Source organism: Dendrobates tinctorius, unplaced genomic scaffold, assembly GCF_039654945.1.
Source record: "Dendrobates tinctorius isolate UK_male_01 unplaced genomic scaffold, ASM3965494v1 ptg000270l, whole genome shotgun sequence".
In the NCBI taxonomy this organism is placed as follows: domain Eukaryota; kingdom Metazoa; phylum Chordata; class Amphibia; order Anura; family Dendrobatidae; genus Dendrobates; species Dendrobates tinctorius.
Window position 1 is genome coordinate 7,417,854 of NW_027361937.1, and position 19,134 is coordinate 7,436,987.

The 19,134-nt window shown below is 40.7% G+C and overlaps 1 protein-coding gene across 2 annotated transcripts in view; it reads left to right on the forward strand.

The window, feature by feature from the left end:
- The window catches only part of SAMHD1 (SAM and HD domain containing deoxynucleoside triphosphate triphosphohydrolase 1), a 138,622-nt gene extending 120,231 nt beyond the window's left edge, over positions 1–18,391 (forward strand). For both annotated transcript variants that reach the window (XM_073559372.1, XM_073559373.1), the window contains 2 exons: positions 13,553–13,690; positions 16,739–18,391. In XM_073559372.1, coding sequence (XP_073415473.1) covers positions 13,553–13,690; positions 16,739–16,870 — 270 coding nt within the window. In that variant the 3' untranslated portion in view covers positions 16,871–18,391. The remainder of the gene's footprint in view (positions 1–13,552; positions 13,691–16,738) is intronic.
- The last annotated feature ends 743 nt before the right edge of the window (positions 18,392–19,134 follow it).

A 19,134-nucleotide genomic window follows, 5' to 3' on the forward strand; every position in this document is an offset into this window, starting at 1 on the left:
ACGTCGCAGCAATGGATGTGTGGGGCCTTCGGGCTTTCACAACATGTTGGAGCAGCCTCAGCACCACAGAGCACGGCCGAACCTGCTGCACCAGCCTGGGATGTGCGGGGCCTCCAGGCTTTCAGAAAATGTTGGCGGAGCCCCCCGCACCAGTCTGGAATTGGAGTCATATCGCCGGACCACCGAACACCACATGTGACCACGCTCCACCAGTGCTACCGGTACCCCCCGGTAAACTGAATTCAGACTTTAAAGACGGACCTCCATTTGACACAATAATTTTTTTTCCCTATTTTGAAAATTTGGGGTACGTCTTATGGTCCGATGCGTCTTATAGTCTGAAAAATACAGTAACACCGAACAGGAGAAATAACATTTGTCGTCTTGCAAACACATTTTTTGCTTCACTCTAATCCCTGCTGTATTGCAACAATATTACAGCCCTGTCTGCCTGTGAGCTGGAAACTGAAGCTGAGAGGAGCCTGCAGATGTGTCAGGTATAATCACACACACACACACACACACACACACAGCTCTGCAGTGAGATCAGGAGAGCAGCCATTACGTGTCTCACACTGGTAACAGCCCCTTCATGTAAAATAAGCTCTGGAGGCAGTTATCTTCCAGGAACCATCCTCCCCATAGCCTAGAACAGCTCATTTACATAAAGTGATAAAAGATTATTTATCCACAACAAGGCAACTGATATGAGACACACAGGGAGGACATTTTTCAGCAGTGTATAACCTGTATTACCATATTAATAATTTAGATAGATCAAATGTGGTGACAGATTCACTTTTAAAAAGTGTATGCAACTCGCGGCGGTCTGGTCCAATGGGCGTGGCTTAGTCGCCTTCCCCCCCCCCCCCTCGGCTTTCTGAACGTAATCTTCATCTGTGAATATCACAGATAACGTTGTTTTCCACGCTTGCACAGTGAAATGGACTCCGGCACCTGCGCAGTATGCTTTGCCCAACTGTGGGCGGATCATATCGGTACTGCGCATGCGCCGGTATTTTCCAGCACGGTCTATGCCCCGGAAGTGTGTCCTGCATGTGAAGACTTCCGGGGCATAGACCACGCTGGAAAATACTGGCGCATGCGCAGTACCGATTATATGCTTCGCCCACAGTTGGGCAAAGCATACTGCGCAGGCACCAGAGGCCATTTCAATGCGCAAGCGTGGAAAACAACGTTATCTGTGATATTCACAGATGAAGATTACGTTCAGCAAGCCGAGGAGGGAGGGAAAGAAGGCGACTAAGCCATGCCCATCGGACCGGACCACGGCGATTTGCATACATCTCCAACAAGATAACAAAGGTATTTATGCATCAAAGGTGCGTGGTCAGGGGGAATAAACAATCCTAATAGAATCCTTATGGGATGCACAATTGGGTGATATCTTTACAGGATATCGCTAAAAATGGGCGACAGATTCCCTTTAAGGGAAAAATAAATCCAAACCTACAGGTCCCTGTGTGAAAAAGTGAAACCTAAATTAACTGTGGTGTATCGCATCTTTGGAAAGTGGAGTTCAAATTCCCAAGCCGTACCCAGGCCTGATTACTGCCAAACCTTTTTTCAATCAAGAAATCACTTAAATAGGACCTGCCTCACAAAGTGATGTAGTCCAAAAGATCCTCAAAATCCAGACGTCATCCTGCGATCCGTAGAAATTCTGGAACAAATGGAAACGTATTTGAGATCTATCAGTTAGGAAAAGGTTGTTAAGCCATTTCTGGAGCTTTGGGACCCAGGGAACCAAAGTGAGAGCCATTACTCACAAATGGCAAAAACATGGAGCAATGGTAAACCTTCCCAGGAGAGGCCGGCCAAGCAAAGTTACTTGAAGAGCACAGCGATGACTCCTCCAAGAGGTCACAAAAGACCCCACAACAACATCCAAAGAACTGCAGGCCTCGCTTGCCTCTGTTAAGGTCAGTGTTCATGACTCCACCATAAGAAAGACTGGGCAAAAATGGTCTGCATGGCAGAGTTCCAAGATGAAAACCGCTGCTGAGCAATAAGAACATAAAGGCTTGTCTGTTTTGCCAAAAAACATCCTGATAATCCTCAAGACTTTTGGGAGAATACTCTGTGGACTGACAAGACAAAAGTTGAACTTTTGGGAAGGTGTATGTCCCATTACATCTGATGTAGAAGTAACACAGCATTTCAGAAAAGGAGCATCATACCAGCAGTATGGTATTCTGAAGGTCTGGGGCTGTTTTGCTGCTTCAGGACTTGGAAGACTTGCTGTGGTAAATGGAACCATGAATTCTGCTGTCTACCAAAAAATCCTGAAGGAGAATGTCCAGCTCTTAAGACTGAAGTGGCCTCGTCAAAGTTCTGACCTTAATTACAACAATTCTGAAAAGATGAGTAGACCAAAATACCTCCAGAGTGTTTCAAAGACTCATTGCCAGTTATCGCAAACGCTTAATGGCAGTTGTTGCTGCTAAGGGTGGCACAACCCTTAACAGAAGCATACAGTCTAGATCACGTGAAGTCATTATTTCCCTCTACTCCTCTTTGGTCAGACCTCATCTGGAATATTGTGTCCAGTTTTGGGCGCCACATTTTTAAAAAGACATCAACAAACTGGAGCAAGTTCAGAAAAGAGCGACCAGAATGGTGACCGGTCTGCAAACCCTGTCTTATGAGGAAAGGTTGCAGGATTTGGGAATGTTTAGTTTGCAAAAGAGAAGACTGAGAGGAGACTTAATAGCTGTCTACAAATATCTAAAGGGCTGTCACATTGTAGAAGGATCAACTTTATTCTCATTTGCACAAGGAAAGACTAGAAGCAATGGGATGAAACTGAATGGGAGGAGACACAGATTAGATATTAGAAAAAACTTTTTGACAGTTAGAGTGATCAATGAGTGGAACAGGCTGCCACGAGAAGTGGTGAGTTCTCCTTCAATGGAAGTCTTCAAACAGAGGCTGGACAGACATCTGACTGGGATGATTTAGCGAATCCTGCTTTAAGCAGGGGGTTGGACCAGATGGCACAGGAGGTCCCTTCCAACTCTACGATTCTATGATTCTAACCAGTTATTAGGTTTAGGGAGCAAACACTTTTCATGCAGAGTCCTGTATGTTTGGAATTCTTTTTCCCTTAATTAAGACCTTCATTTAAAAGTTGAATTTTGTGTTTACTTTTGTTATCTTTGTTTAATATTTAAATTTGTTTGGTGTTCTGAAACATTTAAGTGTGACAAACATGCAAAAGACTAGGAAATCAGGAAGGGGCAAACACTTTTTCACGCCACTGCATACATCTAGAGGGAAGGACCCTAGTTCACAAAGCCATATATGAAGCCCAAAATGGCAGACTAAATGGAGCTGGAGAAGGCAAGTTTTTTCTACGGTATCCCACAAGAATGCAGTCAAGTTCTTTCTCTACATCTAGAGTGAGCACACAAGATGACATCTTATGTAACTCCTCATATCTGATAAGGGTTAAAAACCTGTCTGTGTGAGACAAATCCGACTTGATCTGGGTTTATTAGGTCAGGTACAGATTTAAAAAATTGTTTGGAGAGCAAATTATCAGTTTGACATGACTGTTAGACTACGATACTGCAAGGGTTAGTGTTTCAACAGTCCAAATGGAACATGGTGACACAGCATGGTTCAGAGTGAGACATCAGACAAGTCTGCATCCTGTCACCATTTCTTTTATTTATATGCAGAAGCTATTTTTAGTAAGGCTGGACTTGTCAAAAAGAAGGAATCAAAATTGCTGGACGAATAATCAAACATTTTAGATACGCAGGCAATGCAACGTTGATAGCAGTATGATGAAATGAAGGACTCATTATGGTGTGTCAAGATGGAAAGCCCGAACATGGGACTGCTACTCAACACAAAGAAGACAAAGATATTGACTACTGCCAGCTATGACCAGGACACATTTGAGATGGACAGCGATGAACTGGAAGTTGTCAAGGAATTCAACCTACTAGGATCGGTGATGACTCGAGTTGCAGCGACGACACCGATAGTCAATAGGAGAATAGTTATGGGCAAATCAATAATGAAGTCACTGATCAAGGTCTTGAAATGGAAGAATATTTGAGTGACTATGAAGACACCTAGTTGGCTCTTTTTGTGGTAATATACTGATGCGAAGCTGGTGCTGGAGAAGACTCTTACTATGAGTGGCAAGAAGAGCAAACAAATCCAGCCTGACACGTCACTCGAAGCAAGTATCAAGATATGAAGAGATCAGTCACTGGAGATGGACATCATGGTCAGGAAAGAACAAGGGGAAAAGTAAGACCAGCAACCCGATGGCTTGAGTACTATCAAGGGAATAGCAGCAGGGAAGACTCAGGTGGATCTATCTAGCCTTGCACAAGATCGATCTTCCTACAAAGCGTTCATTCATCAAGTCGCTGTGGCCTGAGACTGAGCTGAAGGCCGTTAAATAAATTAATAAATATTCTGTGTTTCTTAGACTGAATAATAATTGCCTGTATAATTTTCATAGGAAAAACCCATCCCTCAAGACATTTTGAGCATCTTTGCTAGACCTAGATCAAGAAAAATATCAGTGCATTTTGTGTTTTAATTCTGTGGTTATATAAAGCCGTTATAATTTGGAATAATAATCCCATCTGACTGGGATGATTTAGCGAATCCTGCTTTGAGCAGGGGGTTGGACCAGATGGCCCAGGAGGTCCCTTCCAACGCTACGATTCTATGATTCTATTCCTTAGAATGATGGTGATACTGTATTTTTCGGCTGACTATAAGACACACTGGACTATAAAACGTACGTAGGTTTTAGAGGAGGAAATTAGAAAAAAAATTGAAGCAAAAAATGTGGTCAGTTCTGTACTAATATCCCCTATTCTGGTATGCATGGCCCCCAGACCCATCCTAATATACATGTCCCCCTCATTCCTATCTTGGTATGCAGGGCCTCGTCAACCCTATCCAGGTATGCATAGCCCCCATTCCCATCCTGGTATGCATGGCCTCCTGATCCCTATCCTGGTATGCATAGCCCCCACCCCTATACTGGTATGCATGTACTCCTCAACCCTATACTGGTATGCATGGTCTCCTGTCTTGCTAAATTTTCTCCCAAATTAGGTTATTTACCTTAATTTACGTAGCGCTCACTGGCATCCCAACCAGGCAAAGATTATTGACAATCTTTTATTTCAGCAAGCAATCATTTTGTTTTACGTAGCACATGAATAGTCTCAAGATTTAAAAAAAAATGACAGTTATGACATGAAAGATTTCAGCATCAATAATAATTACCGAGTTATTGTAGCATCACCCTTCGCATCGGGGGACCTCGATCAGCGGGAAGGGGTTTTCCTCGGTCAGCATCACAGACTAAGTGCGTCCACTTGAATCGTCTGGAAAGTCCCTACCCGCTGAGGAGGTCAGTACTTTTTATAATATTAATTGGAATGATCACGCACTGACATGCGCAGTAACGTGTTTCTTTTTCACATTCCTCCTTTATCTCAGTTGGTTTGGTTCTCACATTCCTCCCTTCCAACTCCCACAACAATGCCTGAGCAGGTGGTTGCTTTTCACATTCCTGAGTGTGTGCTCTCCTCATGGTAGGAAAAGTTCAGATTCCGGTCACAATCCATAGTATCCAAATGGATGTTTCAATGTACTGCAATCACTACCTTATTGACTGGATGCCTATCTATACCAGTCTCTCACTCATGCATATCCCATTTGTATCACAATCGGTCCTTGATTGCAGTCTTTTAAACACCATCTTTATAGGACACCATGAGCACTTGTGGTTTCTTGCAACACATTTTATAAGCTATATAGCAATTCCATATGGATAATAGAATCACTACAATAGCCATCACCAACACGGGATGAATCCGCCAATTCAATAATTTGGTAGCTGAGGGCGAATACCCTAGAAAAATATCATACCAATGATGAGAGGTAGCATCAGCAATAATCGATCCCATTTTTAACAATTTTCCCTGCCACTATGGTGGTACTAACAACATGATATTGTATTGTTTTATTTAACATTTGAATTATTCTATTCCCTTCTTCAGATGTCTCCATAATATTCCTGAGCCGGGTCATATTCAATTCCCAGTTGTTTACCTGCAACTTGGTCGGTTGCCACCGCATTGTTTTCTGCACCTCCCGGTCATGAGTGAGAAGGAAGGTTTGGCCCTCCCACTGTAAAGCAGAAACATTCTGCAAACACCCCACATAAGGAACTTTCATCCCAGGAATAATAGGGACATCAGTTATTACACAAATTTCTTGTGAACCTATCTCCACCAACATCTTGTAGGATACTGGTAGAATGGTGAACTCACAAATATTCACAGTCTCTTGTAGCAAACATGGTTCATATACAGTAGAATGCAATCTACAAATTTTACCTTCTAATGTGTCTTCACATAAGCTTAAATCATGCGTGCGATTATTGTCATCAATATATAAGCCATTCATTTTAGGCATCCACAACCATTGATCCCCTAGGGGTCCCAATAATAGTGGTAAAACTACATATCTACACATTACTTGCTGGTTGGTTACATTATATATATTCAATATCCCTTGACATACTGTGTCATTGCAAACCATTTTGGGAGCTTCAATTTTAAGCCATGAAACTCCAGGGATTGTGTTATTAAACATAGTCCTCCATACCCATTCATTTCCTGTCATAAGACGAGTCTGCATTGTTGCCTTCTGCTGCATTTGATAAATAGCCTGCATTGTACACACAGTCCAATTAAGAATCACACTAATATTTGATCCTTCCTTGAATACAAAAGAATTTGAAATATTCTGCATATCTAGTAAAAATGTATCTGCTTGCCAAGCTTGTGTCAGTGGGTGCCATATTGTAGGCATCCATTTACCTTGTAAAGTTAAAACATCTTGTATTCCTGCACCTGCTTTACTCATGCGATTTGCTAGAGTTTCAATATCAAAATAATTCAAAGTCCCAGTAACAGTTCCCACTCCCCCCAGCAACGTATCATACCATGCCCTTTTTTGTCTTATAGGGCAGAGAACGTTGGACGGAAATATCACTATAGCTGTTACTACAGTCTTTTGTGATTGAGTTCCAGTCTTTACACAGGACGAGGGGATCCTCTTCATATGTCCCGGATCCGTTTTTGACGAATTCATATTAACAAACGTTATACTTTGTGCCCAAGTACTTCTATTCGTTATACCAGTAGCATTATGACAAAGTAAAGTCTGTAGGACATTAATACTGAATACTAATTCTGTTCCACTTCCAATGGTGGGGGTGCAATTCTTATAGATCCGTATTTGTTGAGTTGGATACAAAGACTCAAAACCCTCACCGGCATTACAACATGTTAAATTCACCTTAGCGGTAATATTCGCAGTTCCGTGCATATTGTGTAACATATATGCTACTTGAAATGAGGTGGCCCCACGGGGGCCTATCCATACATATCCTTCCACTGTTACATTAGCTATGTTACAGCTCTGTCCTTCTGGGCAAATAAAGTCATCTTGTTTTCGTTCTTTTGCGCTTTCCTTCCACAACCACCTTATCCGACTGGTGTTTTGACTTTGGATTTGAGTACCCGGTGTTCATCCTTCAACTTTCACCAAACACTCGCTTCCAAGGCTTCCAATAATTCCACATATTCCCAGAAATATCTGTTAGGGAAAAAAAAAAAAACAAAGCATGATTTTATTCACGCAAATAACATTTTTCCTGGGGAACATATTCCCATTTCTCCACTCCTGGTCTCATGATTAGCAAAGTATGATCCTTGCCCACAGCAATAACTTGAGCCGCCGATGGCGGTCTTTGAGGACTCTGTACCCAAATTCTAGCTCCTACATTGCTCACATCTGATGACCCAAATGCTTTATCCCCCTGTAAGGAGAGTTCTAGTGGAGCTTGTCCTTCGATGGCTTGATCTAAACTAATAGGTATTACCAACATTTGAGCCATCTTTTGTCCTTTGGAAATAACTAGCGGCTCTTGTCCTAAATTGGACATAATAACTTTAATTTCTCCTTGATAATCAGCATCAATTACTCCTCCCACCACTATGGCCCCTCTTAAAGCAAAACTAGACCGAGTTGCCAACTGACCATAATGTCCTTTAGGCATTTGACATCCCAATCCCGTCGGTATAGGAACAGTCTTACCTGGCGGCACAATAGTCACCTCTATTGCGCTGAGATCCAATCCCGCAGACAGGGGAGTTGCTCTTTCAGGAATTTTAGCCTCTTGATTCATCTTCCACCAAGTGATTGTATGTACAATATGAGTTTCGTGTATGGTAAGATTGGGTGTCAGCATTCTCATCAATGGTGTCATGGAATCAGTTATACGCCTATTGTTGATAATTTGTAAAGCCTCACTCAAATTGTCTCTCCACTGGCCATATTCTCCTTCCTTATTGTGTATCTTTTTCAGAGTGGACTTCAAGAGTCCATTCATCCTTTCCACCAACCCTGCAGCTTGGGGATAGTAGGGCATATGATATACCCATTGGACATTATGCTCATTAGCATAATCCTTTATCTGTTGACCAGTGGAGTGTGACCCATTGTCAGTCTGTATCTGCAGTGGAACACCATAGTATTGTGTGATAATCTCTAATGTACGTAATGTGCTCCATTGTGTGGCTGCTTTGCAAGGGAATCCTATCATAAGTCCTGAGTAGGTATCTACTGCTGTGCAGACATATTTACATCCCCTACTCTCAGTGAGTGGACCAATGAAATCCATCTGCCAAATTTGAGCTGGTAATTGTCCTCGAGCTATGTGTCCCATTACTGTGTGTGGAACTTCCCTTTTTTTGTGAATGCTGGCATACTGGACACTGTGCAATGACTTGTTTTATTATGTCCATAGTTAGTGGAACACCTCTTTCTTAGGCCCACCTGTAAGTGGCTCTTTCTCCAAGGTGTCCACTCTTGTTGTGCGCCCAAACGGCTGTACCTTGCAGCCATTTTTCTTTTTCTTGATCAACTTCAGAAGTCTGTCTAATGGCGGCGGCTTTATCTGCTTCAGAATTGAACAAACGATCAAGTGAGTCAGCAGACATATGTGCATCAACATGAAAAACAGTAGTAAGTGTGATTTGAACCATTTCTTCTATAAATTCCCACACCTCTTTTCCCCACACTTCCTTACCATGTATTAACTAACCATATTTCTTCCATCCCATCATCCAAGTTGCAAGACCATTAGCCACAGACCACGAGTCTGTGAAAAGGTGACACTCCTTCCCTTGTTCAAAACTCAATGCCAGAAAGATAGCATATAATTCTGCATATTGGCTACTTTTACCGTGACCTTCCATAATCAAATGTTTTTCCAGTTTCGGGTTATAAGCCACACTTTTCCAGTGTCGCTTTCCATTGACATATCGAGCTGACCCATTAGTGAACCAAGCATGTTGCTGTTGTTGTTCTGTTAAATCTTCATAAGATTTTCCCCATTTTACAGGGGACTCTTCCAGGACAGATGGTTTCCCAGGGGATTTGATTTCTTCCCCTATTTCAGCTATTTTCTCATGGAGGGAGGCGATCCCGCCTTCTCCTTTCTTTGCTCTTTCAGAAATGTACCATTTCCATTTTATGATACTTTGTTCCTATGCATATCCTACCCTATTGGTTTTAGGGTTAGACAATACCCATTGCATTATAGGTATTGCTGGTCTTAATAAGACTTCATGTCCTAAAGTTAGCTGTTCTGTTTCTACCAATGCCCAATAACAAGCTAGCAATTGTTGTTCAAATGGAGTATACTTTTCTCCAGCATCAGGGAGTTTTCGATTCCAAAATCCTAAGGGAACTCTTTTTTCCCCCTTGTTGTTGCCATAATGACCAATTTGCATACATATTTTATACTGATACATGCAATTCTACACTCCCCGCTGTCATTGGCCATAACTCTACAGCTTGCTGTATGGCCTCTTTTACCATTTCAAAGGCGGTTGGTTGTTCTTCCCCCCAATGAAATTCATATTTCTCCCTCGTAACTTTATACAAAGGGGACAGCATCTGTCCTAAATGAGGTATATGCTGTCTCCAAAATCCAAATAGCCCAATATAAGATTGAGTCTCTTGCTTAGACTTGGGAGTAGGGAAATTAATAATCTTCTGTTTTACTTTTGGTAAAATTTCCCTATGTCCTTTATTCCATTGTATTCCAAGAAATTTTACAACTTGAGCCGGTCCTTGGACCTTTGCTTCATTTATTTCCTATCCTTTGCTCCTCATATGCACCAAAAGTTTTTCCAATTGTGATTTCACTGCCTGCTCCTCATTTCCTTGTATCATTATATCATCAATATAGTGTGAAATTTGCATATCTGAGGGCAAGGAGAACTGATCTAGATGTTCTGCCACCGTCCGGTGACAAATAGTAGGGCTATGAAGCCATCCTTGAGGCAATCTGGTCATGGTATACTGTCGACCTAACCAGGTAAAAGCAAATTGATCCTGCGCCTTTTCCTCTATTGGAATTGTAAAGAAGGCATTAGCCAAACCAATCACTGCATACCAAGTTCCATTATGACTCTGTATATTTTCTATTATAGTGATAGTATCTGGCACTGCAGTTGTTAATGGAGGGGTACATTTGTTCAATTCCCTGTATTCCACTGTCATACGCCAGGAGCCATCACTCTTTTTAACTGGCCAGACTGGATTATTCCATGCAGTAGTAGTGGTACGCATGACTCCTGCGTCCACCAGATTTTTAATTGTTTCAGTAATCTCTTTGTGTCCCCCTGGTATTAGATACTGTTTCATTGCCACCATTTTAGTAGCAGGAGGGATATGTACAGGGGGCATTTTTACTTTTCCTACCATTACAGGTCTCATTTGTATTTCTGCCCTTTTTACTCCAAAGGAGAATTTTCCAGCCGATAAATTTAAAGTCAATCCTTTTAAAACATCAATTCCCAATATATATTCTGGAATGGGTACTACTAAAACACGGTAATTTCTTATCGGTAAGTTTCCTATTTTCAAAGCAACTTGTGTTTGTACTCCGGTGATTACCTGTCCTCCTAGTCCGGCAATTTTAATTTTTGGACCTTTGAATTTTGTGGGAATACTTTTTCTTTATTAATTTTTTCTCTTCTCTTGCGATATTTATTTTGAGCAACTATGATAGCAGCTTTCTCTGCTACACTCTGGTAATGTTCCAACTTATCTTTGAGCAGATGGGTATTGCAATCCAGCACCACTTTCTGCCCTCCTAGCTCTGCAACTTTTTGTTCCAATTGAGAGCACTTCCTCTGCATTTGTTGATTCCGCTCATGCATCGCGCGATATGCACTGAGCAGAATCCAAGTTCGTCGCCCAAGCGACACAACATCACCCGCCTTGGCGGGGACACCCCTGAGTACATTAACAACATCCTGGGTTGACTGCATCACCTGCCTTTGCAGGGAAAACCTCGAGTAACTAAACAACATTGAGGGGTTATCTGCATCACCTGCCTTTGCAGGGATCCCCATGAGTAAACCAACAACATCATGGGTTAACTGCATCACCTGCCTTTGCAGGGAAAACAAATCCACATACGCCGTCCTAAAGACTCTACATCACCCCTGAGTACTTTAACAACATCAGTGGGTTCACTACCTTTAAGCTTACTAGACCACTGTTCCGCCAGTCCAGAACTGCTCAACTCATGTGCCAATACATTATACGGTGCCTCAGTCCAACCGGGCACATCCACAACATCCTCCTGCTTTTCCTTTCGTTTCTTAAACATATTGAAAAAAAAAAAGATCCTGCCGACTACGCCAATTTATATCTTGCTAAATTTTCTCCCAAATTAGGTTATTTACCTTAACTTACGTAGCGCTCACTGGCATCCCAACCAGGCAAAGATTATTGACAATCTTTTATTTCAGCAAGCAATCATTTTGTTTTACATAGCACATGAATAGTCTCAAGATTTTAAAAAAAATGACAGTTATGACATGAAAGATTTCAGCATCAATAATAATTACCGAGTTATTGTAGCATCACCCTTCGCATCGGGGGACCTCGATCAGCGGGAAGGGGTTTTCCTCGGTCAGCATCACAGACTAAGTGCGTCCACTTGAATCGTCTGGAAAGTCCCTACCCGCTGAGGAGGTCAGTACTTTTTATAATATTAATTGGAATGATCACGCACTGACATGCGCAGTAACGTGTTTCTTTTTCACATTCCTCCTTTATCTCAGTTGGTTTGGTTCTCACATTCCTCCCTTCCAACTCCCACAACAATGCCTGAGCAGGTGGTTGCTTTTCACATTCCTGAGTGTGTGCTCTCCTCATGGTAGGAAAAGTTCAGATTCCGGTCACAATCCATAGTATCCAAATGGATGTTTCAATGTACTGCAATCACTACCTTATTGACTGGATGCCTATCTATACCAGTCTCTCACTCATGCATATCCCATTTGTATCACATCTCCTCAACCCTATCCTGGTATGCATAACCCCCATCCCCTTCCTGGTAGGTATGCATGGCCTCCTGATCCCTAACCTGGTTTGCACGGCCGCCTGATCCTATCCTGGTAGGCATGGTCCCCCTGATCATTATCCTGGTAGGCATGGTCCCCCTTATCCCTAGCCTGGAAGGCATGGTCCCCCTTATCCCTAGCCTGGTATGCGTGGCCTCAAACAGAAAAACATATTAAAAAAAACATAAACCATAATACTTACCTTCCCTGCGCTCCCTTACAGCTTCCTGTTCTGATGCCAGCAGCTGATTTATGCTTGTAAGCAGCACATGGCAGTGGCATCATGCGATCCTTACATGCCGAAGGACAGCTGCCGGAATACTCACTGCTCCCCATGCCGGTACTATGTACTTTGAAAGCAGTGAATACTCATTGCTCTTTAATAGTGGGCACAGTGTTGACTACAGCCGCCGGGCGTTCACGTGTGGCTGTTACTAAAGGGAATGATTATTCTTATTCACTGCATTCCACACCTATGGGAGTGGAGATCAGTAAATATTCAATCCCTTAAGTAGCAGGACAGCCGCGGCTAACGGCGTGCCCGCTATTAAAGAGAAATTAATATTCACTGACCTCCATGCCCATGGGTGTGGAATGCAGTGAATATTCATTTATGTTTAGCAGCGGGCCCAAGAGTTAGCCGCAGCCGCCGGCTCCTGCCTCCTGTGACCCGCTGCTGCCGCTCCCTCACCTCCTCATCTGCAGCCAGAGCAGGTACATATGGACTATAAGACTCACCCCAACCCCCCTTTTCCTCCAGATTTTTGGAGGAAAAAAGTGTGTTTTATAGTCCGAAAAATACAATCAAATTTCTATTGGTATAATCGAAACTCGTACGTTGTAGTGATGTAAATGGTTGTTTTGTGTGTCAAAGGGATCTTCAATTGGTGGTTAAAAAAATTGTGATGCATGTTCACCATTGCTTTACATATCAATCCATTAATGTTAAAAAAAAAAAAAAAAAAAATGCTTTTCTCTGTATCTGGATAGATGTTTTTATTATTTTGTATGTACTTCTTCATATTTTAAAATTTCTACATCTTTGTCAGGTTTCACAGCTTCTCCCAGAGAAGTTTGCAGAACAGATCATTCGTGTCTACTGCAAGAAAACCGATGACAAGAGTCTGGAAGCTTCTAGGAGATATTTTGTGCAGTGGTGTATGAACAGGGATTTCTCCAAACCTCAGGTCTGTGATTGCAGTGGAACTTCTTGGTGTCCGTGTTTCAGGTCCATCATTTCTGCTTCTCTGGATCCTGCAGAAGAATGATAATCCTGCTGACCTTTAAAAATACCTCTATGAACTAAGCTTTATACATTAAATTTTTCAAGGTTGATTACTTTTTTTTTTTTTTGTATGTTCATAATAAAAAACTAAGATCTGGTTTTTTGTTTTTTTTATTTCCGTTATAACGTTGCAGTTACCTCTTTGCTAGCAGGGACTGTAGTTCACTTAGGCTACACGTTCTAAAGTACTAGAAATACAATAAATGATCTGAATCAAATAGTTGTTTTTTTTTTTTTTTGTACGACTGCTAATACAGATGTGCTTTAACAGGGTATTTTGAAAAATTTTGAGAGCATACTGTGAAGTGATGAGGAGCGTTGTGCTGTTGTAATACACAGCTTTGGCAAAAAATTAAGAGACCACTGCAAAATGTTCAGTTTGTCTGATTTTTCTCTTTATAGGTATATTTTTGAGTATAATGTAAATTGCTCTTTTGTTCTATAAACTACTGCCAACATGTCTTCTTATTTCCAAGCACTAAATTTTGTATTTATTTTCAGAAAATGAGAAATGGTCAAAATAACACAAAAATGCAGTGTTGCAGACCTCAAATAATGCTAAGAAATCAAGTTCATAATCATTTAGAAACAACAATACTAATATTTTAACTCAGGAAGAGTTAAGAAATCAATATTTTGTGGAATGGCCATGAATTTAATAACAGCTTTCATGCGTCTTGGCATGCTTTCCACCAGTCTTTCACACTGCTTTTGGTTGTCCTTATGCAACTCCAGGAACAAAAATTTAAGCAGTAATTCTTTGTTTGATGGCTTGTGACTATCCATCTTCCTCTTGATTACTTTACAGAGGTTTTCAATAGGGTTCAGGTCTGGAGACTGGACTGGCCATGATAGGGATTTGACGTGGTGAGCCTTCATCCACACAGTGATTGACCTAGCTGTGTGGCATGGCGCATTGTCCTGCTGGAAAAAACAGTCCTCAGAGTAGGGGAACTTTACCTGAGCAGAAAGAATCAACTGTTTTTCCAGGATGACCTTGTATGTGGCTTGATTCATACATCCTTCGCAAAGATTAACCTGTCCAATTCCAGCCTTGCTGAAGCATCCCCAGATCATCACCGATCCTCCACCAAATTTCACAGCGGGTGCAAGACACTGTGGCTTGTATGCCTCTCCAGGTCTTCGTCTAACTATTAGACGACCAGGTGTTGGGCAAAGCTGAAAATTAGACTCATCAGAGAAGATTACCTTACTCCAGTCCTCTATGGCCAATCCTTATGGTCTTTGGCAAACTTCAGCCTGGCCCTCCTTTGCTTCTCATTGAGGAAAGGCTTTTTTCTAGCTTTACATGACTTGAGCCCTGCCTCAAGGAGCCTGTTACGAACTGTTCTGGCTGTGGACCTCACCCCAGCTGCCATTTTCCATTCCTTTTGTAGGTCACTTGATGTCCTCCTGGGGTTGCTGAGTGACATTCATTACGGTCATCCCAGTCAGTGGAGAGTTGTTTTCGCCCTCTGCCGGTCTGTAGCTTCCTTGTCCCTAATGTCTGCTGCTTGACCTTGTTGTAATGGACTGCTGTCTTAGAAAATTTAAGGATGGAGGCAACATGATGCTCACTGTATCCCTCTGCTAGTAAAGCCAGAATTGAGCCCTTTTTTTCCCTCACTCAAGACTTTTCAACTCCTTTGGCATGGTTGTTGTTTTTTCATTCCTACTACTTCTGGGATTGTAAATACAACAGCAGGGTTTTTATACTTTCCTTTGTTAAACAAGATTTGGTTCAGGTGATCAACTAATCAGAAGCACATTAAGTAGAATGAGGTGTACTCTGGTTGGAATTCAACTGACACTGGAATGGAATGGCTGTCAGGCATGTAGAGAAGCTGATTTTATAAAACTGTGCCGTGGTCTCAATTTTTGCCAGAGCTGTGTATAGATAAATTATGGTATGTTTGTTTATTGGGTAGTCCATTTGTGCATAAATGGCTGGCAAAGTGCCATACTTTGAAGGTTAATTCATACAGAATTTTTTAAGTTGATTTTATAGTGGGTCCACTTCAAAAAAACATTTCAAATACTATTTGAATATGCTTAGATGTGGATTTTAGAGCTGATCCCTTCAATATCCTCATCAAAAACATAAAGTCTGAATAACATTATATAGAACCTTATTGTTCTGGTAGAATACAAGGCAGATTTTGTGTGAACATAGATGTTCACTATAAATTTTGAGATGGGTTTTGGCCTTACCCCTCATGCTAAATTCAACTAATTTTTCTTGATACTTTTTGAAAAGTTGTGCAAAGGGGAAAAAAAAAGTTGCGTTTGTAGAACAAAGTTGGTAACAAATCTTCCATTATAGCTTTTCTCTTGTGATGTAATGCATGCAGTGGGTAGTTGTATACGTGCGATTCTACATTTGTGTAGTATATTGTTTTTAGATCAGTGGAAACACTATGAGCACAATTATGTGTTAAAGAATGGCAGTATTCTGAAATATGAAAAAAAAAAAAAAAAATTGGTCTCATAGGAATAAGAAGTTTCCATCATCTCTGCATGGAGCTGCTAGTCAAATAAGTTATAAAATGTTGAGTGACGGACAGAATAATATTGTAGGCATGTTTTTTAAAAATATTTTGACAAATGTTCAGTGAATTATAATGCTGTATGTTTAATTGCTTGTTATTTTAAATTATTAAATGATTGGTTCCTTTCTTTTTTTTTCTCTCCTTTTTCTAGCCCCCTTTCACTGTTTCCCCATCCCTTCCCCCTTTTTTCTATCCTCCCTTGTTCCCCTTCCTCAATTTTAATTCTCTTCCTAGTCAAATTACTTTTTCCCCCTCCTTTTTATAATTTTCGCTTATCTGTTTATTAAAATATAATTTGTTTTGTTAATACTGTTTCTTAATACTGTAAAACCCAATAAAAATTACTTTAAAAAAATACATATTTTCTTGTGGAATATAAAGTTGCCTCATTTCTCTTTCAGGATGGTGATGTCGTAGCTCCAGATATGACGCCGTTGAAGGCCGGTTGGGTTGATAAGGAAGATGATGAAAACAGTGATTCAGAGCATAGAGCTCTTTTGCATAAATCCAGGGTCAAACTGTTCAACAATTAAGTGACCTTTTTTTGTCATCTTTACAGCCTATTCAACTTTACACGAAGAGCCAGTTTGTTTTTAGGCTGACAATTTACCCTTCAGTATTTCAGGTTGTTTACAACAATTTATATGCTCAAATACGAAGTTCTGGCCAAGTTAGTACAGTATATATATATTTTTTTTTTTTCATATGGGAGTTCCTTGTACTTTTTCATTTGTGCCTCATATCTTTAAAGAGGGAATTGTAGACTGTTATGCCCTTTTTGATGGGCAGATTGAATGTATACAGTCTTCAGGTTTCACTAAAAGAAGGGCATTCTGGATGTAACATCTAAACCCTCAGCAGTACACTCATCTGAATAGGGTCTTAAACTCTGACAGAAAGTGTGTATGTACTTTTATCACGTAGATTGTAAGGTGCATATATATCTGCATATTTTGTTAAAATCATGACACTAGTTTTTTGCAAATCATGTTTGTTTTTGTGGTTCTGTGAATTTTAAGTGTCATGGTCATTCAAGGGATTTTCCTAGTTAGTAGATGACCTTAGGCCTTGCCATTACTTTCTGATCAGTGATATCTGATTCAAAGCTCTGAACAGATTCTGAGAGCCCCACCATGCAGGAAAAAACTTAAGGGTCTGGCGAATAGGATCTTAACAAGTTCTAGTGAGATATGCCATTATTTAAAGGGTTTGTCTCTATCTGTGTTTAGGAACACACCTCTCTTTTGTTGCTGGGAGTGAGCTCTCCTCCTGTGACTACTCTGTTTAGCAGTATTTTTCTGCTGCTGAACTGAATATACTACTGTGACTGTACTATAGTCTGAACGGACATCGGAACATTTACATATAGAAATCACAGGGATTTTAAAAAAGTACATTCCTCAAGTAGCCTGTAGGTGGGGGCTTGTAATTTTGCAGAACTGATAACAGCAGCTACAGGTCAGGAGATGACAAGCATTATCAACTACTTTATAGAAATTGATGGGCTGGGAACTCGGAAATTAACTGTTAGATCCCAGTCTTGAATATATCTACTGAGGTTGTTCAGCCACTCTCTGGGGATCAGTCCCCTTTGGCAATGAGCTCTGAACAATGTAAGACAAAAGCGCAGGCGAATGCCAGTAGATAAAAAAAAGTCAATTGCAAGCTTGCTTAATTTCATGCTGTCAAATAATATCAACCCAATAACATGAGGATATCTATTAAACTACTTTAAGCTATGCCATTCTTGTTAAGGACTTCATGAAACTTTTCATATTTTCCAAATTACACGATCTGCAAAATACAAAGTAGGTTTGCTCACTTTTTTTATTTCAATTTTATTCTCATTTTGTATGGACAATTTCTAAATTTAGACTTCTTACCACAAACAAGATTACTTGGTCTCTGAGACTACGGGTCTGCATATTACTTTAGGTTTTTTTTTTCTTTTAATGTAGGTTTTAAAGCTTGAAGCTTTTGTTTGGTTAAAGAAAAATATATATATTTTATATTGTATGTAAAAAAAAAAACTATAAAATTGTATTAAGAAAATATTGCAGTTGTGTTGTGTTCTTTTAATCTACTAGTAAATATGTATAGAAACCTATACACCAAGCCAACACCCACAAATTGTACCACTAATCAGAGGATCAGCATTTGGGAGTGCAAGGACGTATATAAAGGGTTCAGTGCAGGAATAATGAAAATCATATAGAGAAAAAAGCACTAACAAGAACCAAAGTGATAAAAGTTAAACTTTATTGGAATAGCAATAAAACATGATGTAAAAACATAGAGAAAAATGACAGGGAAATGAGTTGTATGCCAAATTGATGGAACTACGGTATACAATTGGGAAAAAAAAGCCACAGGCCAAATAAATTATTGTATATTTATAGGTCTGCTCAAAAGTGCAAGTGCATTGTGCTTAAGAGTACGCTAGTGTGGGTAATAAAATGGAGAATATATCCAAAGAGTGAAAACACACTGGGGGGGCACAGGGAAGATCCCTAGAGGCTAATTGCCACAATAGGAAGAGGAGTGCAGAGCAAAAGACCGTAAGGATAGAGTACATATGTGCCTCAGTGATTACCTGAGAGGACCATGGTTAGCCTGTTTGTTTGGCCTCTCCATGCACGTATTGTGACCGTGAAACAGCCGTGACACATGAAGCTACGGTGCTGAACAGCTGATCAGCAGGAGCGATCCAGGTAGCCGGATTCCCTCTGCAGCTTCTTCGGTAAGTGCTATAGCAGGGGTCCTCAAACTTTTTAAACAAGGGGCTAGTTCACTGACC